The sequence below is a fragment of the Thrips palmi genome, unplaced genomic scaffold (assembly GCF_012932325.1).
Source record: "Thrips palmi isolate BJ-2018 unplaced genomic scaffold, TpBJ-2018v1 HiC_scaffold_16, whole genome shotgun sequence".
Classification (NCBI taxonomy): Eukaryota; Metazoa; Arthropoda; class Insecta; order Thysanoptera; family Thripidae; genus Thrips; species Thrips palmi.
The window spans coordinates 14,308,120-14,332,402 of NW_023144625.1; the positions used below are offsets into that span (position 1 = coordinate 14,308,120).

At 39.2% G+C, this 24,283-nt stretch overlaps 5 protein-coding genes across 12 annotated transcripts; 2 read left to right on the forward strand and 3 right to left on the reverse strand.

Moving 5' to 3' along the window:
* Positions 1 to 20: 20 nt before the first annotated feature.
* Positions 21 to 4,195, forward strand: LOC117642886 (probable leucine--tRNA ligase, mitochondrial). The gene is made up of 13 exons (XM_034381507.1): positions 21 to 382; positions 562 to 780; positions 874 to 1,116; positions 1,197 to 1,339; positions 1,441 to 1,666; positions 1,746 to 2,000; positions 2,086 to 2,360; positions 2,430 to 2,600; positions 2,710 to 2,882; positions 2,956 to 3,138; positions 3,216 to 3,463; positions 3,536 to 3,766; positions 3,852 to 4,195. Exons 1-13 carry the CDS (start codon positions 278 to 280, stop codon positions 4,131 to 4,133), a joined length of 2,754 nt encoding a protein of 917 aa, XP_034237398.1. The 5' UTR covers positions 21 to 277; the 3' UTR covers positions 4,134 to 4,195.
* Positions 4,181 to 6,796, reverse strand: LOC117642884 (store-operated calcium entry-associated regulatory factor-like). Of its 2 annotated transcripts, none has more exons than XM_034381506.1 (6): positions 6,478 to 6,796; positions 6,099 to 6,268; positions 5,914 to 6,024; positions 5,674 to 5,822; positions 5,425 to 5,583; positions 4,181 to 4,714 (listed from the first exon to the last, which is right to left on the reverse strand). In XM_034381506.1, exons 1-6 carry the CDS (start codon positions 6,563 to 6,565, stop codon positions 4,561 to 4,563), a joined length of 831 nt encoding a protein of 276 aa, XP_034237397.1. In that variant the 5' UTR covers positions 6,566 to 6,796; the 3' UTR covers positions 4,181 to 4,560. The 2 variants fall into 2 exon arrangements, with proteins under 2 accessions (XP_034237397.1, XP_034237396.1); XM_034381505.1 differs by having other exon boundaries at positions 5,338 to 5,583; positions 6,478 to 6,784.
* A 322-nt stretch (positions 6,797 to 7,118) lies between these two features.
* LOC117642880 (Bardet-Biedl syndrome 4 protein) lies at positions 7,119 to 10,030 on the reverse strand. 2 transcript variants are annotated; one of them, XM_034381497.1, is made up of 10 exons: positions 9,547 to 10,030; positions 9,235 to 9,377; positions 9,051 to 9,163; positions 8,875 to 8,969; positions 8,621 to 8,783; positions 8,388 to 8,541; positions 8,184 to 8,306; positions 7,928 to 8,099; positions 7,655 to 7,851; positions 7,119 to 7,571 (listed from the first exon to the last, which is right to left on the reverse strand). In XM_034381497.1, exons 1-10 carry the CDS (start codon positions 9,623 to 9,625, stop codon positions 7,368 to 7,370), a joined length of 1,443 nt encoding a protein of 480 aa, XP_034237388.1. In that variant the 5' UTR covers positions 9,626 to 10,030; the 3' UTR covers positions 7,119 to 7,367. The 2 variants fall into 2 exon arrangements, with proteins under 2 accessions (XP_034237388.1, XP_034237387.1); XM_034381496.1 differs by having other exon boundaries at positions 8,388 to 8,556.
* Positions 10,031 to 10,174: 144 nt separating this feature from the next.
* LOC117642879 (protein argonaute-2-like) lies at positions 10,175 to 16,636 on the reverse strand. Of its 2 annotated transcripts, none has more exons than XM_034381494.1 (19): positions 16,499 to 16,636; positions 15,753 to 15,776; positions 14,810 to 15,679; positions 14,299 to 14,479; positions 14,129 to 14,234; positions 13,836 to 14,035; positions 13,622 to 13,752; positions 13,256 to 13,478; positions 13,021 to 13,156; positions 12,817 to 12,936; positions 12,608 to 12,727; positions 12,365 to 12,483; positions 12,079 to 12,272; positions 11,777 to 11,939; positions 11,608 to 11,698; positions 11,349 to 11,543; positions 11,000 to 11,230; positions 10,730 to 10,914; positions 10,175 to 10,647 (listed from the first exon to the last, which is right to left on the reverse strand). In XM_034381494.1, exons 2-19 carry the CDS (start codon positions 15,769 to 15,771, stop codon positions 10,554 to 10,556), a joined length of 3,378 nt encoding a protein of 1,125 aa, XP_034237385.1. In that variant the 5' UTR covers positions 15,772 to 15,776; positions 16,499 to 16,636; the 3' UTR covers positions 10,175 to 10,553. The 2 variants fall into 2 exon arrangements, with proteins under 2 accessions (XP_034237385.1, XP_034237386.1); XM_034381495.1 differs by having other exon boundaries at positions 16,395 to 16,508.
* Positions 16,637 to 16,663: 27 nt separating this feature from the next.
* Positions 16,664 to 23,598, forward strand: LOC117642883. Of its 5 annotated transcripts, none has more exons than XM_034381502.1 (7): positions 16,664 to 16,765; positions 17,578 to 17,766; positions 18,260 to 18,376; positions 18,988 to 19,191; positions 19,275 to 19,469; positions 19,561 to 19,695; positions 19,804 to 20,112. In XM_034381502.1, the coding sequence occupies exons 2-7, from the start codon at positions 17,638 to 17,640 to the stop codon at positions 20,110 to 20,112; spliced, it is 1,089 nt and encodes a 362-aa protein (XP_034237393.1). In that variant the 5' UTR covers positions 16,664 to 16,765; positions 17,578 to 17,637. The 5 variants fall into 5 exon arrangements, with proteins under 5 accessions (XP_034237393.1, XP_034237391.1, XP_034237395.1 ...); XM_034381500.1 differs by lacking the exon at positions 16,664 to 16,765 and adding an exon at positions 16,861 to 17,015 and having other exon boundaries at positions 19,804 to 23,598; XM_034381501.1 differs by lacking the exon at positions 16,664 to 16,765 and adding an exon at positions 16,865 to 17,011.
* Positions 23,599 to 24,283: the final 685 nt, after the last annotated feature.

The following is a 24,283-nucleotide window of genomic DNA, read 5'->3' on the forward strand; positions in this document are numbered from 1 at the left end:
TGGCAGCTGTCCTTCCTGGAAGGCGGTGCGTTGCCCTAACTGAACACGGAACAGCGAACTCGGGCGCTTCTGCTCTAAACAAAACAATGGCTAATGATTAAAGATACACATTATTTAAATTTCTTGACATAACTGGTGCATATATTCGTTGTGAACGTAATATTTCCGTTGTGCAGTACATACTGAAAACTTCAGCACCAAATCATTGTCAACGCCCTTGAAGAGAAAAGTTGACAACGAAACTTCAAATTCACTCAGTTTTGATTTTTAATTCGAGATGTCAGTCTGCTATTTAATTCGCAAAGCATCCCTTCGGATCAGGCTATTCCAATACTCTCCTTTCACTCGTCTGTACTGTCATGCTGCCAATGAGTCTGAATGGGTAAGCGTGCATTTCAAGGTTATTGCCGGCAATGCAGTACAAACAATGTTTACCTCAAGTGTTTGCCATTGTTTCATAAGCATATGTTTTATCCATTTTTAATTTTCTGGAAATTTTCTGTTACCAGTTTTTGTTTTGGAACACAGCTCTACCCTAAGTGACTTAATTTCTTATTTCAGGATCCTCAACCGTGGCTTAGTTTGGACATGAAACATAAAATTGAAAGTAAATGGAAACAACATGTTGATAGTTTCGGCCTAACAGATAATGATTCCTGCCCTACCACGTACATTCTGTCGATGTTCCCATACCCCTCTGGAAATCTTCACATGGGCCATGTTCGAGTTTATACCATTAGCGACACTTTAGCCAGATTTTATCGAATGCTCGGGCACAATGCAAGTACAAAAACTGGAGGGGAAAAAACATATTTTTAAATTATATTTTGTACAGTGTGACAAAGTCAATCAATATTATCCTTTTCTAAACAGGTGTTACACCCGATGGGTTGGGATGCCTTTGGTCTCCCTGCAGAAAATGCTGCTTTGCAAAGTGGTAAGGATCCTGCTATTTGGACAGAGAATAACATCAACACTATGAAGTCACAGCTCAAGCAGCTAGGGTGTAGTTTTGATTGGGATCGCGAATTTGCAACTTGTCATCCTGAGTACTACAAGTGGACACAGTACATATTTCTTCAAATGTACAAGGCTGGCCTCATTTACCGTAAACCTGTAAGTTTTATGAAGAAATAAGTCTTAGCAGCACTTCAAACAAATGTTTATTTTCTTACGTGCATAATCTTCTTTTCCAGTCATTAGTGAACTGGGATCCTGTTGACAAAACTGTTTTAGCTGATGAGCAAGTTGATGAAAGTGGCAACTCGTGGCGATCAGGGGCCAAAGTTGAAAAGATACTTCTGACGCAGTGGTTTGTGAGGGCTACTAAATTTTCATCGTGAGTTCATTAAGTAATTTTGATGCTTGCCAGAAGTAAGGATTAAGGAGCTTTTGTCATTGGTTCTCTTATTTATTTTCTGAGTGCTTTATTTTTGACAGAAATCTTCTCCAAGAGCTATCGAATTTTCAGACAGAGGACTGGTCAGAAATAGTGAATCTTCAAAAATCCTGGATAGGGGATGTCAATGGTGTCAGTTTTGATTGGATTGTGGAAGGCAAACTGAATTCCGTAGTCACACTTCCAGTCTGGACTAATAAACCAGAAGATGTTCATGACGTTGGGTTCATTGCTATTCAGCCTGGAAGTATGTTGGATGTCATGCAAGTATGTCTAATTTTTTATTATCTTTGACAAGTTAAAAAAGTTACAGGAGTAACTGTTTAAAAAAATTAATTTTTGGTAGGGTACAAAAACTCCACAAGAATACCAATTTACAACTGCAGATGGAAATGAAGAAACATTTAAAGCTGCTCGCCTTGATTTTGATGCATGTAATCCATTCTCTCAAGAAAAAGTACCAATCTATGTTGTTGATGGCATCTTGCCCTTCCCTGATGGTTCCAGCTCATACATGGGCGTTCCATCTAAAAATCACATTGATTCCATTTTTGCAAAGTGTCTCAGACTTCCAGTGCGTGTTGGCAGCTCAAAGATTGAGGTTTGCAATGTCTTGATTTACAGCTGTTCTTAAACTCCCTATATAAGCAATAAGTTTACAGATGCTACTCTTTTTATTTCTTCAGGATTCCTCAGTCGAAAGTATTTGTAAAAAAGCTCAAAAAATGGGCTTTGGTGGGTTTCAGACTAGCTCAAAACTTAAAGATTGGTTAATATCACGGCAACGATATTGGGGGACACCCATCCCCATAGTTCATTGCAGTGAATGTGGGACTGTTCCTGTCCCTGAAGAACTACTCCCTGTGAAGCTGCCTCCTTTTCCTTCTAAACGAGAAAACTGCGACCATGTCGCCTCTCCCCTTTCACAAGCAGAAGAATGGGTGAATACCACCTGCCCAAGGCAAGTATTGAATATACTGATGTTAGTAAATAGAGCTGGTCTTGATAGAAATTTTTAATTATTTTGCAGGTGTGGTGGGTTAGCCACTAGGGAAACAGATACTATGGATACGTTTGTAGATTCTTCTTGGTATTACTTACGTTTCATAGATCCTTTTAATGAAAATCAAATTGTTAGCTCAGAGAAAGCAAAAAAGTTCATGCCAGTCAGTGTCTACATAGGAGGAAAAGAACATGGTAAGTAATATGAAAAAAAAAGAAGTATCTGTCTAAATAATATTGCCTTCACTCTTATATTTTTTCAATATTGTTTTATTCCAAGAGTGCTGAAAATTTTTCTATGCTTACAGCTACTCTTCACTATACTATGCCAGAATAGTGTCTCATTTCCTTTATCAACTAGGAATAGCTCCTTGCCCTGAACCATTTCAGCGTCTGCTTGTGCAAGGAATGGTAATGGGACAAACATTTCTTGAAGAAAGCACAGGTCGTTTTTTAAAACGCAGTGAAGTTGATTTTCAAGGTGTGTGTGGTTCAAAACATTTTTCCACTTCATCAATTTGCATTAAGTTTAAAATGATGACTTGTTATTGCAGGGAAGTCTCCTTTTTGTAAAGCAACAGGTAAACCAGTGGTAGTGAAGTGGGACAAGATGTCCAAGTCAAAGCACAATGGTGTAGACCCTGCAGATGCTGTCGGTTCCTTTGGGGTTGACTCTACCCGTCTCCTTATGCTGGCTGATGCAGCTCCTTTTTCACAAAGAAATTGGGATCCTGAAGGTGACATAAATTTTCCTATATTTTGTGGTTTCCAAGTAAGTCAGTATTGTAAAAAAGATTTTTTTTTTGCCATCAAGGTTCTAAAGGAGTTTTTAACTGGCAAAACAATTTGTATGTCCTTGTTTCCCACTTCATTTCAATTCGTCAACAAGCAAAACTGGGAAAGTTAAAGGCAGACACATCTTCACCTGCCTTCATTGATGGAGAAAAGCAATTATATGTTCTTAGAAATGAAAGTTTATCAATAATCACTCATAATTACAAAAACACTCACCAATTTTTTATCTCTATCAAAAGCATGCAAACCCTGACCAAAAAGTTAAAGGTTGGTAATAGTTCTGACTCATGTATTGTCAGTTAATCCCGGAACAAATGTGATTCAAGATTTTTCTTCCAGCTTCTGCCGCAAGAAATTGTAGCATTCAGCCCAAAATTTGAGGAAGCCATGGCAATGTTAATCACTACTTTGGCTCCAATGGCACCTCACTTCGCATCAGAGCTGTGGCGAGGCCTTGCCTTGGCCCCAAGGCTTGTAGAATCCTCATCTGGAATTAATTGGGGAAAACCTGTACTACATCAACCTTGGCCACAGCTAGACCCAGAGTATCATCTTCCAGTAACCATTTATGTAGGTACCTCTTTCTGCCCTTTTAGACTGTATTTTTGTTGCTACATTTTTAAAAAACTGAATCGTTTTCTTTTTTGGTGGCTAGATCAAATCAATAGCAGTATGCTGTACAACTATCCCATACAAACAGCTAAAGGATATCAGCAAGGATACCTTACTTCAAGTAGCTTTGCAGCAAGAAAGAATTCAGGAGTTACTCAGAGATAAAACATTTGAGGCCGGCAGCATTAACATTTTTGATATATGGGGAGCCAATGTAAATTTGAGAGTTCCTGCATTAAGAAGAGAGGAACTGAATGTATTAACTAATCGGCTAAAAAAGGCTCCTGTCAAACAAAACACTAAAAAATCCCAGATTTCTTCTTAAATGTGGTGTTAGTACATAAAACCATCATGGAGGAGGGATAAAAATGATTTAGGAAAGAAAAACATCTCGTTTATTTATTCACTAATGCCATTTTTTTTAAAGAACAAAAAAAGATCTTGTTTCTTCCAATGATAAGAATCAGGTTTTCTTAAAAACAAGGAGAAATATCTTTTTAACTTATTACAATAAGGCCAGTGGCCAAGGAAGAAACTGCATTTAGCAGTTAATTAAGAATTAAAATTAGTGAACAGAAAAATAAAAAGATTCACATGAAAACTGCTTCATGTTCAATCACAATTAAATAAGAAATAAAACGGACTTTGGATAATGGTTCATGGAGGAGGTAACAATAATTTAATAAATTACGCCTATCATAAGTCTCATTAATCACACATACAGCAGTTGTGCCCATAAGTACATGTCATAACTAGCGTTGTCGGTAGCGAGCTGTGGTGACAGATTCTGAATTTGATGACTCTCCATCTCCAGGAGTAAACAGTCCGCTTGATCGTCTATTGGAATAACCTTCACCAAGTCCACCAAATGAAGGAGCAGACATGCGATTGTAACCATGGCCATCACTGAAAGCAAAAGAGAATGGTTAATTATTTTATGTTTAAAACCAGTTAAAATACATTTAAAAGAATGCTAAATGTAGCTTCTCCTTTACCCTATGGTAGTGGCACACATTATTTTAGCCTTTTTGTTCAAACAGAGCACAAATTTTAATATTGATGTTTGATGAATAATTAGAGTTTCAGCAACAGCAAAAAGAGGAATATAACACTTGGAGAGTACCTTTACTGGGGCTTTAAACTTGGATTGAAAGACTGGAGAAGAGGGTCTGACCCATTAGTCTACATTCATTGGCTTTTCTTGGAAGAAGAAAGGAAAAGGGTGGGAATCTGCACTTTAAAAAATCATGGAATGAATAAAAATAAATATTTGTCAAGATTTTGAGCACTCTTTCCTATAAGCCAAATCTAGATGTTAGGAAATAGCTTAGTTTGTGATTAGGTCTAAAACTGTCTCCACTCTTCTCATAATATTTATGATCAACAGTAGCTCATTACAGCAGAAACATGGCTGTATAGAATATAGCTCATCATCACCATTATGCTTTGCATTTTTGTAAATTAACATGTGTCATGTGTCACCTAATGTGTCTACCAAAGACAATGTTCATTTGCAGGTGCCAACTTACTTGCGACCCCGATTGCCACCCATCATGTAGCCCAAGACACCACCTGCTGCAAGCCCAGTCCAAAAACCTCCTCCCCCTCCACCAGACCTCTGATTTTGTTGATTTCCACATGAGTCACTCCTGGGTGCGAATCCTCCTCGATGGCGTCGATATTGTTGATTCATGCCGGGTATATTCCAGCCCATTTGAGGCCCATTTCCATTATTAGGCCCATGTCCGTCATCAGGCCCATCATCATCGGTAAAACTGAAAAAAGAACAGAGCAATAATTAACTAAATGAATGTAGATACTTCATTGTCCATTCACCAGTAACCTAAACCAAAGATGTGATTTACCTGTTTTGACGAAGTTGCTCATTATCAGGCCACAAGAATATTTTACAAAGTACTACTATCAGGAATAGACAAAACAGAAAGAAAAGAATGGATGCAACTTCCAAACCACCTCCATTCTTCACGTTTCGGGGCTTAATAGAATACTCCAACTAAAAAAGAGGATGTAAAACAAAGCTCACTGTTAGATAACTCCTAGTTATACTGTGCTAAAAGGAAAAGATTAGAAGAACGAAAACTTACTGAACATGAACCGACAGTTACATACGCATCATCAGGACTACTGTAGCCTTCACATATTACTTCAGGGCTATCTAAGGCGTAGTTAGAATCTAAATCGGACTTGCATTTCCACTGAAATTTATAGATAAAATAATTGAAAGAGATGTACAAAAGAAAATTCAGAGCTGAATCAATGTAAAACTTACCAGATTGGAAGTACCATCCCAACCAGCATTGGTACACTGTATTTGTTTAGGTTGAGGGTAATGACACCCCTTCAAGCAAACTAGTTGCGGCACAGAATACGTCCGACGGGCACGGGTTTTCTCTCCAGGAGAAAAATAAAGTGTACCTAGATCCTTGTAGAGAACTTTGTCTGAAAAGAAACAACACCGCTATGAATGTTTTGAATCCAACAGAGTCAGGCTACTGCCATACAAACAGCGGAAAGATCCAAATGAAATGCACAAAAATTTAAGAAACATATGCATGACATAGGAAAAAAGCAAAGAAATTAGAAACGCAGATCGAAGCCCATCGGACGGGTCGTTCCAGGACTTCAGCTCTTAGGCCATAAGCACTCACCTCGTTCTTTAAAAGATGCCGATATCCAGTCAATGTTCATTAAAACTAATAAAAGAGAGGCAAGTATAAAATACTTATTCGAATACATGGCCACAGAGTTTCCTGTCAAAGTCTCTGACTGATGCAATAGAATTTCAGGACAAATACAAAACAAGTCTGACGGACTTCTTCTGACTCAGAGCTTAGGGGTTGGTCCAGTTTACAGGTGCTTGCATGCCGTCAAAAGTGGTGGCATGAGAAATTTATAAACTCTGACAAATTTCTCATAGCAAAGCACAATCCGAACTCTGTCCGAACTATTTTACTTTCCTGTAGTACATTAAATTTCATAATAAGGAAAAGCATGGTAAGATTTACGACTGTAGTAGTTTGTAATGATTCACATGGAGACACACAGCGTGTCTCCATGCTTTGACAGCCCAGCCCCCTTCCTCCCGGAGATCGCTAGTGGGGCGGGTGGAGGGGGAAGGGAAGTCACACCGAGTAGAGGATAAACAATCTGTTCAAGTCGAATGAACACCAAAAGCGGGTTCACAATACCTCCAGAGAACTGTGTTTAACTCGAACATTCATTCCTGCTGTGTTACGTTGTGTGTGTTCAGTACATGAAATAATACAATTGTAGAATCACGCAAGTACAGTTCTGTGAAACAAGGCAAATTTTATTTTTTCAATATGTTTCCATAAGCCATTAGGGCTGCTTGCTGCACACCTTATCACATGTCACATCCTGTTCTTTTAGAACTTATAAATGTTACAATCAAAGGCAATATTTTACTTACGCCTAAAAAATATAATTGGACTTAAAAATATGTACTACTTTGGTGTGATGAGATCAAGCTTTAACACAACTTTATTATTAATAAATCTCTCATATTTTCCCCATTTTTTCACACTTCATCGTCAGCAAGATTATTTCGTGGTTCACTTTCAGGAGAAGAATCTATGGGATGATTACGAACCCGAACCTGAGCTTCTACCTCTATGTGGGACTTGTCATTGGCATCTGTGCCTGTGGCTGAAGCCTTACTGGAAGTGTCAGAAAGCAGCCGACTGTTCAAAGATTTACTTAATTGTGATGAAGTTTGCAAGAGCTGCATAAAGAGATACAGGCTATTAAAAATTGAAATCTGAATTAAAAAAACAAACAATTGTGATGAGATTTATTATTTCTTACCTCTGAACTTATTTGTGGAGTCACTTGAGCCAAATCCTGGAATCTTACAAGCTGCAGAGATGCACCTTCTAGATCTCCTTGACTCTCAAGAAACACAGCAAAGTTTAGGGGAACGCTAACATCTAAAGGGGCAAGGAAACTTGCCTGCTTGAAAGCCTCAGTGGCATTGTCTGGATCTTCCAGGTGACGTAACGTAACTGCAATTAAATTATGGCAACGTTTGTTAATAATAATAAAATGCGTTGTTTTTTTGTTAAAAAGGAAGTTGCTTACTGGCAAGAAGGAGAAAAGTGCCAGCATGTGCTGGTTTCAAGTTTATTGCAGCAGATAGGAAGTGAAATGCAGATGCATACTGCTGAGTAGCCATGTGAACAAGACCCAAGTTGAACAAAATGTCCCAATCCAGAGGACTGAGATAGTGAGCCCGTTTCAAACAACTCAGAGACTGAAAATGAGTTAATGTATCAAGAGCAGTTCATAGAGAAAGATTAAGATACAATTATAAATCACTGGTATATTATGCTCCTACTGCCACGAACTTCTTCTTCCCATAAAAGCACATCCCCACATTGTTCCACAGAGCAGGGGACTCTGGCCAAGACTGAGCTGCTATTTTGTACTTAGATAAGGCTACATCATAATCAGAATGGTTCTGGAAAAATAAATAAGCAATTAAAGGTCAACACACATTGTTTCTGACTCTTTTCTTTTTTAATTTAAATATAAAACTTACTTGCATCATGGCTCCAGCAGCCAAGAGAGCCTGAGCACACTGAGGGTCCCTTGCTAGAGCTCCACCAAGCTTTTCCAAGGCATGTTGATATTTGCCTTCTTGAAGATAAAGAAGGCCCAGTGATGTAGCTAGTTGTGCACTATCAGGAGAAGCTCTTAAAAAAAAAAGCCTGTTTTACGGATTTTTTAATAGATTTTTTGTAGCAAATTTTGATTATAAAAAGGGTAACTCACTCTACAGCTGCTTTGTATATATCAATAGCTGCCTGCATTTCACCTTCCATTTTGTACATATTTGCAAGAGCAATGTAGGAACGCTCATGGCGACCAAGCTGCACCGCTTGACGCAAAGCTTCCTTGGCTTTTCCGTGCTCTCCTAATCGCAACCAACATTCACCTGAACGACATCAAGGATATTTTTTATACCAGCTTGTTTCAAATCAAACTCAGATAATATTAGGATTTTAATTAATGAAAACTGACATTACCTAAGTTGTGAAAAATATCCCAGTCAGGAGTCTTGGATACTTGTTGAGCTTCCAGATATGCTTCCAATGCAACATTATGCAAACCCAAAAGAAAACTGTACAAAAGCGAGGAAAAATTAGAGGAAAATTGTTATTGTAACAACTGGCCACATCATAAGTATCCAAAACAAACTTACAGTGATCGAGCCACTTGTTTAATATTATCTACATTCCGTTGGTTAAGACTGTGACATATCTGGAAGCATTCTAGTGATTCTTGAATTTTTCCTTCATGACGTAATATAAGACCCTGATTTTTAAAGAGATTGATTATAACTGGATCAAACAGTAGAAACAAATAGAACCCCAAATCCCTTGTACCTGTATGTAATTTGCGTACTCATGTTTTCCTCGTGTACGTTCCAGTTCTTCTTGAACCAAGATTTTACAAATTCCGAATTCTTTCCTGGAATAATGACGATGCAGTAGCCAGTTACGTCCCTCCACTGCCTGAAGCTCTGGTGCTAAAATAGGCAAAATGGATACAGCTTTAAGACTATTCAAGACCAGAGTAAAATTGAAAACAAGCCTACAAAGTCAGATATAAATGGGTAATACACGTCCTCAAACAACAAATTTTAATTTAGTGCAACAAATTGACAGAACATACAAAAGCTGGGAACATTTAATTACCTTTCGTGGAATCCTGTCTCGATTTTGGAACGCTTCTTGCAGGTATACCATTTGAGTATTCTGTCCTAGCACTGTCCATCTTCTACAGTTACTTTTCAATGTATCAAATCAAACAATTTGTGATGTTCTGACAGATTCCTGACAGATCGGTGTTTGGTCTTGTTGTGGTTTTTAAAACAGCAGACAATGTGTTATGAGAAATTCAGGATGAGAAAACCAGAGTATGAGAAATTGTTTCTAGGTTCGTCTAGGTTGTTAGAAGCATGTTGGAAGTTAAACCCGAGAGGGGATCTTTGGTACTCTAACAGTCACTAAAGAGCAAAGTTCTAAAGGCCCAGAGGAACGAGTTCAGGTTGTTTTAGCAATTGTAGTGGTCACATTAATAAAGCCCTTGAGGGCTACCTAGAGTCCCGAGCCATCTTGGACAGAGGAACTACTGTGAGTGACACCTCATGAACTGCATGCAGTAGTAGTAGAGACACAGTGATGGTCAGCCACTTCTTTAGACAATTTTTTTCAAAGCAAAATCCATTTACATTTATGTGACAGTTATTATTTCTCATTGTAATATTTTCAGACTTACTCAGTAACACAACAGGTACAGTAAGAAATTGGGAACACAAAGCCGTCCTTTTGAAATATATACAAATTTATTTTAAATATTAACACAACAAGTAAAACATAATTTATTTTTTTTAAGGGTTTTCCCCCAATTTTTTAAATAATATCTCAGTGACAAAGCAATTGCATGCAGAAGGTCTCCAAGTCAAAACAACCCTTGGCATTTTGTGGATCCTGTACAAGTCAAAAGCACAAATCACAGTTCCACAAAGCGATTCCTAGATTACTCCTCCTAATAAGATTATGGGCATAGACAAAAACAAGACCACATTGGATTTTAAATGTTTAAAATTTAAGGCAGATGTTTAGTATTGAAAACATCCACAAACCAGTACTGGTATTCCTTATTTATATATAGATAGATATTTATTCCCATCCCAGAAGTATTAAACAAAATACATGGGAGAAACATTCGTGAAGTTCATTGCAGTTTGAAGTTTTTGACCTTCTCTCTTCAAATTATCCAACACAATGTTTTGCCTGCAACAGAACATAAAGTTTTAGCAACAGATCTATTATTGCCTTAAAATTAGAGGGCAGTGTGTGAGTGCGTGTTCCTCACCCTTCCAAATACACACGACCGCGAGATGCAGCTAGGTGTGCGTAGTATGTGGGAGCTGGGTAAGAGACTGCTCGGTCGCACCGAGTAAACAAGTGGCACAAACTGTAAGTTAACATCTGTATCTCATTCTCAGACATTTTTGCATCATCCCATAAAACATGGTATTTTGTGGGCCGTGCCACACCCTAAAACCAAACAAGATACATCAAGGCTTTAAAAGGACGACTACCACAAAATTTTACAGCATCGAAAGGCAAGTCAGAATGTCACCTGTATGCTGGCATGACTGACAAGATAGAAATCAATTTCAGTGGGATGGGTAATGTCAGTATCCACAATGGTGCCAGCAGGTACGTTTCCATTCCTGTCATGTGAATCCCTTGGATTCATAGGGAAGAAGCGTGTATGATGCCTCTTTTGGACCACCAAAAATGTGATCTTTGACTTTATTTTGAAAGAATCACATGCCTGTTGAATGGCTCTTAGCTCGTCATGCAATACCTGCTCAGCACCAGAAAGTAGTTTTAGTTAAAGATGCAGTAACTAGATGAATTGTAAATGATAACAGTGGCAAGAAGTAAGTCAAAACTGATAAGAAGATAATAAACAAAACACTTACCTGCTGGAATTGTCCCTCACTCACACCATCTCGATAAAAGAAAATGTGCTCAGGTAGAGAATTGGTTTCCTTCTGGTAAATAGCTAATTGTTCCCTGACAATATTTTGGAGGTCTTGGATAATTTCCACTCTGGGAGGTTGCAAACGAATTTTCATATTATATTTGAATCCTTTCAGGTCATGAGATGCTGTCACCTAAAATTGAATACAATAATTGTAAGGCTCTGTAAATCAACTTAAGTCAAGTGGTGTTTCGTACCGCTGCTACAGATGGTATGTCTTTAGAATCCGGGGAGGGATGAGTCACATCAGCTCCGATGACAAGAATGTTTCTGCCCAAACACTTCAATCTGCACATGAAACAAATACACATGTAACTATGATGCCTCATTTGAGACAAGCTGATGTCACCGCAATGAAGATCTCACTTGGTGCTGTCTGCAATGACTTGATTAATACCATTGAATTTGGCATTAATTTTTAGAAGAATATTATGGATAGTTGGTTGATTCAAACGTTTGTAGAGAGTTTGATCTTTAACACATTGTGTCAAAATTCCTACTTGAATTTCAGCAGCCTGTTTCACTTGACCTGTTAACAAGAAAATGCTTTCAAATTAATACTAATGCCCAAAGCACACTTAAATACAAGTTATAGTAATTGGAATTGTTTAAAAGCAGCAAGGCGAAATGGTGTAAAACTTGCTCTAACTGTCCCAATGAGAACATACCATAAATCAGTTTGTTGTAACCAGAAATGACCACAACAACTAAGTCATAGCCGTTGGATTTAAGATTCTCAAATGTTGATTTTAGATCATTCTTTAATCTTGGGCTTCTATCATTCAAGAATATTGTGGGATCATCTTTTTCAATGATCAAATTCGAGCGTCTGCCCTCATTTATAAGCTGAGAAGAAAAGTCCCTAAAATCGAAAATCAAAATTAAAAATAGAGGTATGTTGATGCTTAAAATGACAGGGAACATTCCAACTAAGATCAAAAGAATAGTACAAACTTCAAACAATCTGGGTTGAATCTTTCCATTGTGGAGACAATGATCCACTTCTTCAAATGTCTAGTTTGCAAGAATGGGCCACCACGCCACACTCCTCTCTGAGGTTCAACAACAAAGCCCTGGAACACATGAAAAGATAGATAAAATAATGGTAGGGAAAAAAGGCAATATAAACATCATAGAAGGGAGGAATGACTAATGTTAAAGTAAGTGTACACAATTAATAGTTAAACCTTCATTTACCTTATTGTAAGCAAGTTTTGGAGCAGGCAAAATACGTCCACTCACTTGAGTGAAGTCATCAGTTACAGACAAACCAAACTCTTTAACTTCCAAGCTGGCATTTATGTTGGCTCTCCTCATCTACAAAATAAATAATAATAATAATATATTTTAAAAAATGTAACAAGAAGTACACACCCAATTCGTATCAACGTTTTGAATCAACCTACAGCTTCTCTTATTTTTCTTTTACGGTCTTCAACATTTGTAGCTGCAGCTTTCACCATTCTTGATGTCTGGTTTTCATCAAGTTTCTTCATAGTTGGTTGGCCACCAATCAGGAGACAGAGCTAAGTTAAAAGAGGGAACTGCACATTAGCAGAAACTTGGAAAGGGGCAACAGTAAATGGGCAATAAGTAAATGACAGTCTTACTTCCATTGGGACCAATATATCCTTTTCCCTTGGGCCAACATGAATGCAAGGGAGTCCAGGGAACCTTAACTTGTACTGCTTTTCTTTTTCAAAATATTCTCCAATGCACATCTTTCTTCCATCGGCCAACTCAAACCTGGCTCAACAGTTAAGTTCAAGTTTAGAGACAAACACCTAATGAATGACACATGCATGCCAGTTAATAAATTAGTTGATTAACCAACACGTCTCTCACCTCTCATCAAAGGCATTTTTCCTTAGCCCATTCACTCTGTAAGTTCTCTTGCTGCTATCAATTCTTGGAATTTTATACTCAACTTTTAGACCCTTTATGAACTTTTCAAAGTTTGATTTTGTATATTGGTTCTGGAGTGCCTCAGAAGGACTTTTTGCATTCGGAGCAAACTCCTGCAGTATATCTAGAAGTGGTCTCTCCATAGGGAAACCTTTATGAGCCACTGTACAAAGGCAAGAAAAAATTAAAATGCAAATTATTTGCAATCCCTCTTTATACACCATGTGCGGTTCAGATGAGAAATCCCCTTTACTCATAGAAACAAATAAGATCAGGTAACAGGTTTGTTTGAATAAAGTTAATTACCATCAATATTTATATAGGGTTTGTGCCCCATAATGAAGGACTGGAAAAATCCAAGCCAGAGTTCCATTCCAGAACCCAAATTCAAAGGCCTTTCTTGAGGACAGAAAAATGAGCGGCCAACCTGAATGAAACTATAGGTGAAGAAAAGAGATAAAAAATAGAAGTTGAGCTCCATGATTCAAATAGATATTACACAGCAAGTGCCAATACTCACTTCCGAGCTGATGCCGAACGCAATATTACGTCCACAGCTTGAATAACATCTTGAGGAATATTGGAAGAAGCCCCTGACTTCTGATAAGCAAACAAACCATCCAAAGAAATGTTTGAACGTGCTAATTTAATAGTCACTTTAAAGGGCTTTGGAGCTTTATCAGATCTTTCCTCATCGGGCACAGTAACTTCCTGATGGAGCTGAAACAATTATGATATTTGTTGTACAAATCAAGTTAGACATTATGGAATAAAACACTTATTTCTAGCAAAAAAAGAAATTTAAAAAAATACCTCATTTCCAAATGGTAAAAGGCCTTTACTATAAAGGTTCTTTCGGCCATCAAACCCAGGGTAACTATTTGGATAGAAACGTTTCTGCATTTCTTGCATGACCAGCCTGTAAGAAAGAAAAGGATTAAAACATCTTGTCTTTGAAAAATTAAGAAACTGATGTGCAGTACCTCATAAAGCGCTTGGGCTTATCTGGATCAATTGTGACATCATAGTGAAAGATCTTTATGTTTGGGTCTCTCATTTTCAAAAGGAGGTGATTGACCTCGAGTGGTATTTTCCTACCCAACTTCTCATCAGGTGGGCAATTAGCACGCTGCGGCAACGCAACAAGTGGACCTGCTTGTTTTCCTGTAGCAACAACAAGAAAACCAACGATAAAAAAGTCAATGGTAAATATGGATGACTCTTTCTTATGAGGCAATATTAAATTTTTGTCAACAGGGTAGGTAATTATATTATACTGGTGACTTAGACTTCAGACAAAATTTTGACAGTGACTTTAAACTTTTAATGATTCTTTGACATCTTAACCCTGCTACCCTTAGAAGGAAACGAGAAATATGAATCTAAATATGAAAATAAGGAGCAAAGGATGGGTAAAAACAAAGCAAAATGGTGAAGCTGTAGCCAGGAGCCTTTCAGTAGTAAAGAGCATGAAATTCAAGTAGAAAAGCTTGCCTGAATCTCCTGATGGACCGCTAGGTGTAGAGCGTTGTACAGAAGGCGGTCTCTGAACTGGTTGAGACGGTTGTGGGTGCTGTCCCTGGGCCTGTTGAGGGCTCGGCGATGGGCCTTGCTTTGGGGCAGGAGCCTGAGAGACTCCTTGCTGCTGTGCATGTGCCTGCTGTCCATGGCCCCATGGGGCTGCTTGCTGTTGAGCAGGTGCCTGATTTCCATGACCCCATGGAGCTCCTTGCTGTTGAGCAGGTGCCTGTTGTTGCTGCGCAGGTGGCTGATTTCCACGGCCCCATGGGGCTCCTTGCTGTTGAGCAGGTGCCTGTTGTTGCTGCCCAGGTGGCTGATTTCCACGGCCCCATGGGGCTCCTTGCTGTTGAGCAGGTACCTGTTGTTGCTGCACAGGTGCCTGATGTCCACCGCCCCAAGAGCCTCCTTGACCAGGATGCTGCCCTTGTACCTGGCCAGGATTCTGGCCTCTGCCTTGACCTCGGCCTCTGCCTAGGCCAGGCTGTTGACCTTGTCCTTGACCTGGTTGTTGGCCTCCACCTCTGCCTTGTCCAGGTTGTCCTCTGCCTCTGCCCTGTCCAGGTTGTTGGCCTCCGCCTCGTCCTTGACCAGGTTGCTGGCCTTGCCCTTGACCGGGTTGCTGACCTCTGCCCTGAACTGGATTCTGGCCTTGTCCCTGGCCAGGATTTTGATGAGGATGGGCTTGAACTGCTTGCTGGGCTTGAGCTGGTTGCCGGGCTTGAGGTGGTTGCGGGGCTTGAGCTGGTTGCTGGGCTTGCTGGGCTTGAGGTGCAGGGGCCTGAGATGGCTGTTTAGAAGCCTGTCCACTTCCCTCATCTCCTTGACCTCCTCCTTTTCCTTTTCCTAATGGCCGGAATTCAAGGGTGTTAGAGAAGCACTAAAGATAATCCGCAACAGAAATACACAATGGACTTACCTTTACGATTTTTCCCCATGGTGCCTGAAAGAAGTAAAGGGCAGAATAGAATATGATTACAGGATGCAGTTTTATTGAATGGATCACTTGTTTTAGGGCTCAAGTAGATAAAATGAAGGATAGGAGAGTGGACAATCTCCTTGACTTTACAAGAACATTGAAAGAGTAATAGTTAATTACAAACAGTTCGTTCATTTAATTTAAATTACTGGTGCAACTTGAGTAGGAAGTTCAGGTTTGAGAAGCCAAGCCTCTCTTTGAACCGCCTGGCTTCGCTTGGAGCCGCAAGCCTGCGCAAGCCTACATAATAGTGAGGTTAGTGTACCAGTAAGATACGTTGACAGACACTGTCATAAGTAGGACCAAACTCAGTCTTGCTTGTGGTTGAGTAAAAAATGTTGAGTCGTAGAGAACAACGCCAAGCCAAGCCGAGTAGCCGTGAGACGATTGCACAAGGATGTGTCAAATTACAAAATTTCAAAGCGAATGTTTCTAGACATATTTACTGGCAAAAGCCCCGAAGAAAAGAACACGATTGCAGAGACTCTGAGCTTGGGAGGAATCCGTCGCATCGAGAGACACTGATTCTGATCAATGCGTACCGGCAACAGATGAAATATAACGCGAGAAAGTAAGGCCTACCTCAGCCTGAACAAGCGATACGTCCACACAAACAGATTGATTGAGAGTAATACAAACGAACGGCAAAACGAGAACCAATAACATAGCGAATGAGAGTAACTCACACGATTAATGCACAACGAATGGAATGATGATGTATTCTTCCACTTGTAAATCGGAGAGTCTGACGCAATGCCAATGTACGACGCAGATTAGATTTAACGCAGACTCGAACAAGCTGGAACCTGGGAATCCCCCACTTCCACTCGGGGAGGAGAATGAAGAGGGGGCGGAGCGGAGGGGCGTTGATGTTCTTCTTTGCCGACCGTACCCTGCCCTTTAAGGGTAACCATCATTTGATGCTAGGAAATTTCAATATTGTAAAAATATATGTTAGTATTTCGGTGATTCCTTCCTTATTTAATTTGCGCTCTTATGTGACGATACTTCTTTCTGACCACAGTTGTAGTGTTGTTGTTGTTGTTTTTGAAGAAGTTTGCCTGAATCGAGTAGTCACTGCAGAAAGATGGCGTTGTTTTGTAGAGCTCGCGTTAGACTCTAAATTTTTATCGAAATATGAATTAAAAATACCACAGTGCGTTATCATAATATTGCGGTCGTCTTGATATTTATCCGAGGCAGGTGTGTGAAGCTTTTTGACGCTAGAAACTCTTCTATTCTACCTTAATGCGGAGGGTCGTCGGACGCTGTGGCTCTGCTGTCACGCTTTCTCGGGGCGGCTTGTTATTTTTACGACGAATTCCCAAATGTGCCTTCAATTTCGTTTTGATAGTATTGAATGCGTTCTTGTTCCTCATATTTTTGTGTTCTCGTTGTCCATCTGATTCGTTGTTTTGGAAGCACATACTTTGTCGGGTACTTCGAATTTCAGGTTAATTAGGATGCCAAAATTAATTTTGTTGTTATGGTGTGAGATTTGATGGAATTACACTCTAATTTGTCAGGATTAAATGGAATCTTCACAGCGATTTTTTATTTTCTCATTTATTGGGCTTCAATTTGTTGAATGCATCACTACTTTCAACCTAATTAATATTCATATTTTTCTCTGTGAATATTAAAGATGTATACCTAATCCAGTCATATGTTTTTAGTACTGGGTTATGCAATATCATCTAGCAAGTGAATACTGTCCTTTCTTTTTTCAGTTTGTCTCATTTGCACTTTGGCTTTGTTCTTACAGTTGGCATTGCATTTCACGATGGAATTGCATGGCTTCCAACTGGTGTAGGCTAGTTGGGCCATGCAGGCACAGCCAGGCCGGCGCTATCTTAACTCCGTATCAGATTTGTATGGTGCTGATGAAATAGAAGCGTTGTGGGACGAAATTCGCACACTGGAGCCCTCAAGTTGTCGCCCCGAGGACATACAGGTATAAACTAGATACTAATGGATCTTTAGCCTTTAATTTGTTGTTTTATAGTTAGTATTATGGAAAAATTGTGAGTTCTACAATTATTGACTCAGTTCTTTCTTTGGACAAAGGTTTATTTTGCTGTCAGTGCATGGTGTTTTGTACGCACTAACAGCAATTAAAATGCATGTGAATTGTAATGAAGTCTTTAACTTATTTGAGCAGTTAAGTCTTAATCAATTTTGTAAATGGGGTAAGGCTTTCTTTGTCACCATAGCCCTATGGAAGTTACCATTTTAACGTCACCTTAGCAATTTAGTATAGTTTCTGGTTAACAAGTTATCTCTTCTGAAGTTTGGAGATGTATGGGTACCTTCCTTTCAAAAGCAAAGCAGATGTGTTAAGATACATGTCAATTAGTTTAACCACAGATACAGGCAATGGCTTTGACAGAGCATTGATTCTTTCTCACATTTTAAAACCAACAAGTTACGGTGTTCTTTGTGAACAGAGAGGAAGTTATAATGGACCGTCAGGTGAGGATGCAGATTTTGCTACATGCTGTAGCCAATTAAATAATGACTTGAGTGAGGACGAAGTTTTCTTTGAAGCGGAATCGTCATTGGAGGTGAGTCAGTGTTAAGAGGAATGAGGTTCACATCAAACTTTAATGTCCAATTTCATGCTATTTTTATAATATTTAAATTCTGAGCTAGTTTTATGTTTTGTTAATCTGTGTCAAAATCTGACTATATTCTCTCCTGAAGACTTAATTAGGCCTTTAATCAGCATGCTTTATCATTTGTCAAAACCATTGCCTGTCTATCTCAATGTGGTATTGCTAACTACATTGATTCTCACTGATGAGAATCAAACAGAAGATGTCTTCCCTCACATTGCATGTTTCTAATTGCACAATAAGTTTCTTACACCATTTTATGCACTGTGACTGACTTTTTATCCATTTTATGTCATATGTGGTACACTTTTAGAATTTAATTCAGTCTTGTAAATTGTAGCCTTTCTACTTGTACCTATGCTTCTTCCTCCATCACAGCAAATTCAGAAGCTAAGAGCAGCATAGCTGAGTTGTATTGGAAAGCTACTGCAATTCCAATCAATTACCCGCTCTAAATTTGAACGCCTCCTCACTGCCCATTTTTGTGCCCCCGGGCGAAGGTCGCGGTGCCTGTTGCCTGTTTCCTGTTTTTAAAATTGTCTAGTGTTGACATGTTGCAGGACTTCGAGATTGCGGGCAGTCAGACGGGCGTGGCCAGCGTGGCTGACTGTGAGTCGCCCGCGGTCACGGTCCGATCATGGGACTCTCACGCCAACTACCGCGTGCCGGGGTCCCACCCCGGCTCCATCTTCCACGGAGTCATCCTGTACTGCGACGAGACGCATCTCAAGTCGTCCACAGGAGTCGTCCGGGTTCTTCTAGTGGCATGTTTCTCTCAGTCCTCTCCAAAGTATCATCGGGTATAAACTTGGAATTGTTTTATTTACTGGATGGTTTACTGTTTCAGATATCGTCCGTGGCGTGTTTAGCTTGTCTCTGTTCCTCTGGGACAGTGAAGCTGGGGTTGTTTATGCTGCCTCTTGTGGCCCGCCTTCGTTTGATGATGTTTGTGACCATCTTTAGCTTATTGGTCACGATCTTGCTGCTGTTCCTGGACATCTCACACATAATATATCTGTTTCCATTTAATTGGGGGAAACTGGTACGGAAATCTTTGGCTGGCAAAGTCATCCATTTTTACTCCAATGCAAGTCTTAAATCTACTTAATAGTTTTTCTTTTACCTTGTTTCAGAATGCATGGTTTTATGTCAGCGTTAGTGTGCTTTACCTAATCAGTTCATCACTCATCCTTCATCTGCTCAATGAGTATCAGGAATCATACTCTTGGATACCAAAGAAAACCCGGGACCACCTCTTAGCAACTGGGGTCAGTTGTTTTACATTCTTCTTTCTCTTTCTACTTTGAATGGATATTATTGTTTATTTAAGAAAAGAGCAACTTATCTCTAAAATTGATTTTCTTTCATGTTGTCAGGTTTTGGGGTACATATGTGCCATTGAGGCTCTAGTACTTTCTGTTACAACCAGCTGTTGTCGTCGAGACCAATATCGGCCTGTGGTTACTGAAGATTCAAGCGAAATGAAAGTCCGAGATTCGGCACTCCAGCCTTTGCGGTCTGACAGTCCTCAGCATCGCGTGACGCCTCCCAACAAGTTGGCTGTCCCCTCCTCAGCTTCCACTTCTTCCCGTGTGTCTCGGATGCGCAACTCAGCATCTGCCCCTCTCTGGCCTTTGGATGATGGGCAGCCAGGCTCGTCCAAACACAATGACGGCTATGCGTGACGTTAATGTTCGCTCTTTTTCTTGATCAGGTATTCATGTAACCCTATTGAATACTTGGGGTATTTAGTCCAAAGAATTCTGCTTTTCATTTGTAACACAATCAGTTTCCACATATTTTTAAAACGTGGGAATACCAATTATAAGAGTTTCGCTGGAAGTGCCTGTATCCCATTTCATTAGTGAATCAATCTTATTAGATTCAGAGGATATTTTAAATTTCATTGTAATTGTCAAATGTACGAGACAACAAACAGGGGCTTTGGCTGGCCCATTTGAAGGGAAGGCTCAACTATCTTAGCAGTTGGCCTAACCTATCTTAAATGAATATAGTTGACCCTGAAAGTGTTCCCGTATTTTTGTATTGTAGTGTACATGATGTGTAATTTTTATGCTGAGGCTTTCAAAATTTGTGATTTTTTCTGATAGACTATCTTTAGATAGCAACAAAGATTTTTAGGCTACAGCCAAATATTATGTTTTTCAGCAGGCATTAGTGGAATTTTTATTCAGCACACAGTAATTGTTTTCTAGTCAAGAGGTATTACAGTACCATGATCTCTAGAGGCCTGCATACTTATTTATGCACTTCCCCGAGTAATTTCATTTTTTGACTGATATAATTTTGAGTGTGATATTTTTCTTTTACTGTAAGTTGATTCCATTTTTTTTTTTTTCATAAAGTATTATGACAAGTCATCTTTAACAAGTAAAACTGTACTTCCATTTTAGTTTACCAGCATTCTGATGCTGCTTCCTCTATATTGTAAAGTGCCAGGAGGTTTAACTCAGTCAATAGTTTTATGATATTGTCTTACCTTTCGTACTTATGTGTATTTTGTTTTGTTTCATCTTTGTAACATGCTACATTTTTCCTTGCTGCTTTTGCCTGCTCTTGTGTCAACTTGAATGTTGTCAACTATGGAGAGAGCTGTTTATGATCTGTGAAGGTGGCTGTTAAACATATCGTGGCACTGTGTAGTTGTCACCTGCCGTCCTGGTTGAATTTGGAATGACAGGGTACGGTATCTCACTGGGGCGGTTTTCGGTTATGGCTTTATGCCTTGGAAGTTTTGTGTACAAATAGTGTCTTACTAAAGACATCATGACAATCTGTAAATTACAAGAGTTTGGATTTAGCCAACTTAATGTAATGAAAATTGTGGTTTTTGTGTTTTGTCTCCTAGCTGGCAGCTTGTAATGGCAGATGCAAAGAGTATTATTCTGTCTGCCCCTAAGTTTTATAATGAGAACCAGAGGAGCATTCTCATGAACAGTCGTGGATTGCTCATTTTGTGCACTGCATTGACCAGAGCTTCCAAACACTTGAATGGCACTCACCCACTCACTCACTTATTTTCAAAGAAAATTTAGTCTAACATGCAATTTTGCATGTACTTTACTGTGTAAGTAACAGTGCTGTTTCTAATAAAGTCTGCTTTCAATATTTCTAACAGATATAGAAAAATTTCTATTATTGCTTTGAAAGTTGTAATTGTTAGCTGTACACGCATGTTATTAAGAGTAAATAATTGCTGAGGTCTGACCCTGGATGCTTAGCTGAACAAATGAAAAGTTTTGTGATATTATCTTAAAGTTGCCATGAAAATTATGAGTAATAAGGGTCTTAGACATTTGTTTACTTTGGATAACATAAATGGACAGGAAGTTTTGAGATGTTATTTCTATTCACACATAACATTGATTCTGTGTGTATAAAATCAGAAATTACAAACTCAAATGTTTATTCACAAAATCCATACTTAATTGGTCACCAGAGTAGGTTATCTTGTTTCACTTGTAAACATTCATCGATAATTGGGATGAAAATTATCTTATTTCAATGCCTTTCCAACATGTGTTTGAAGGTATCATGCATTCATATCAGCACTCTTGGTTCTTTATAAAAGTTCGTCCAGACTAAAGGATTTTTATTTTTCCCTCTATTATCTTTTAAAATATAAAAAAATTCTTTGAAACTTAGTTAAGGTAGTAGATAATGTTTTTTTTTTCTTTTATGTTCGTTGCTTCCTTTGCTTTACTAAGATCGATTGGTCTCAAAGACCAATATGTCTTAAATGGATCAGTAATCTCAAAACTTTAATTGTAGGTATCCAGCCCTACCAAACATACCCACACCATTTACTCTTGTTACTTCTGTGGATGGGCTGTGTTTGGCTGGACTGTATATTTACAACTAAATTAAATTTTTCTCAATGAATTATGTGCGCAGTTCATCTTTTCTGACTTAGATGAAATTTTAAAAACGTTTGTATGTTTTCTGTCCTTGGTATTATTATTTGAAGGTAGTTTTATTCTAGATTTTTGGAGGTGTATGTCACTTTCATTTGAAGGCCAAAGAAACAGATTGGACTGATGTGGGGTTGCATCGATAGTGTTAATTGTAATGCATTACATTCCCTTTCTACCTTTTTTTTTCCTCTTGTCGGAAATTTTCTCTGAGGCGAAATTTTTAGATGAGCTAAAGAACAGCGGTTGTTTTGATGGATGCTTGTGCAGTGTAAAGAAACAGCTTTTTGTTATGAGCTAATCTTGAGGTGCTATTGTATTGGAACATGAAATAGTGTAATCGAGTCACTCTTGTCCTCAGAAGAAATGTGAGTGGTCTAGCTATTTTCATTCTTTTTACTCAAAGAAATTCTTATGCTGCTTTGCTTAAAAACATGAAATTTACATTTCAGTTTAACTTTGATGATGCTCTAGTGGGCAGCATCTAGACCAAGTCTTCTTAGTTATATGTTTGTCTCAGTCTTGCTGAGAACCTCCACAGCTAACGCACTAGTATTATTAGATTTTCAATGTTACCAAACTCTGTTTTTCTTCTTTCTTTTCCTGGGAAACACTCTGCAGGATTTATTCTATCACATTTGTAAATACAATTACAGTTATGAAAGCATTGCTGTGCTCTGGTTTATGTACACTGTAATAGTTTCTAAATTAATTTTATTCTGAATTATTTGGAGACCTTTTGGAGTTACTTTAAATCATTTTAGTTGTTCAGTCTCTGCTTAATAGCTCTAAATATTTCAATATTCTGCGCAAATTTAATGTGAAAAAAATGAGTGAAAGTGTGCATAGGTATTGATGACCTTCAGTTTGTGGGTTTCCATACCTCATATTTTGGTAAGATTATAATTTTTTCAAAGAGAAAAATCTATGAAAATAATTTATAGCCAGCAAGATTGAATGCTAAAACCCAGTTATCTGTGGCAGCATATTTTGTCTAGAAACAAGTTGACTCATTTTACTTGTATTATAATTGTGAAGTACTCATGTTGTATACTAGTTTGTACATGTGTGTGTTTGCTGATGGGATTGGTGCTCACACTGTAGTGTGTTCCTATCGGATTTGTTTCTTGTGTGTATTGGTGTGACAGTTGGATTATGTTTCCGCTCTAGTATCTTTGTGAGAAACCCTTGACCATGTCAACCATTGCAAATAAACCAATCTAAATTTTAAAACGAAAAGTGAAGCATGGTTATTTTCTAAACGAGTTAGAAGTCAGTCCGTGCAAGGGGGGGTGGAGGCGCGGCGGAGTGCCATTCACCGTTTATGAGAGATTGGACTGGGATTGATGAGAATGATCCGGTCCGAAAGTCCGAAATGGCATTGCCGTGGCCGCGTCTTGCCCGATGCGCTGCCCGATGCACTGCCCAGCCCGCACAATGGCCAAGCAATTTGTCAGTCTGCTCCAAGAAGCCATTCCGTCATTTGCCACTGACACTCGTAAAATTTTATCGACGCACATGTGCGGAATACCGGTGTCTGACCGAACCGACTGTGCGCGCGCGAGAGAGACAGAGAGAGAGAAAGAGACACTCGCAAGCGCGGCATTGCATGGCACATGGCATCGGAGCGCCTGAGAGGTAGGCGACCGCATCGCATCGCTGTTGTGCCAGCAGCCATCAAAGCCTGGATCGCTGCCTTACGCAGTCCGACGCCTTACTCCCGAATCCACCCAAGACACACATGGACTGACCCTGCTGGCGGCAATACCCGAAACTCTTTGTCTCAACTTAAAAAACTGCACAACATGACTCCGCATGGGCTGGAATCGAAAAGACCGGGCCGCGGCGGCGCGCGCTCGTTTTTCTCCTTTTTTTTCTGCTTCTCTCTGTCTCTCTCGCTGACCGATGCCAGTCGCGATATCGA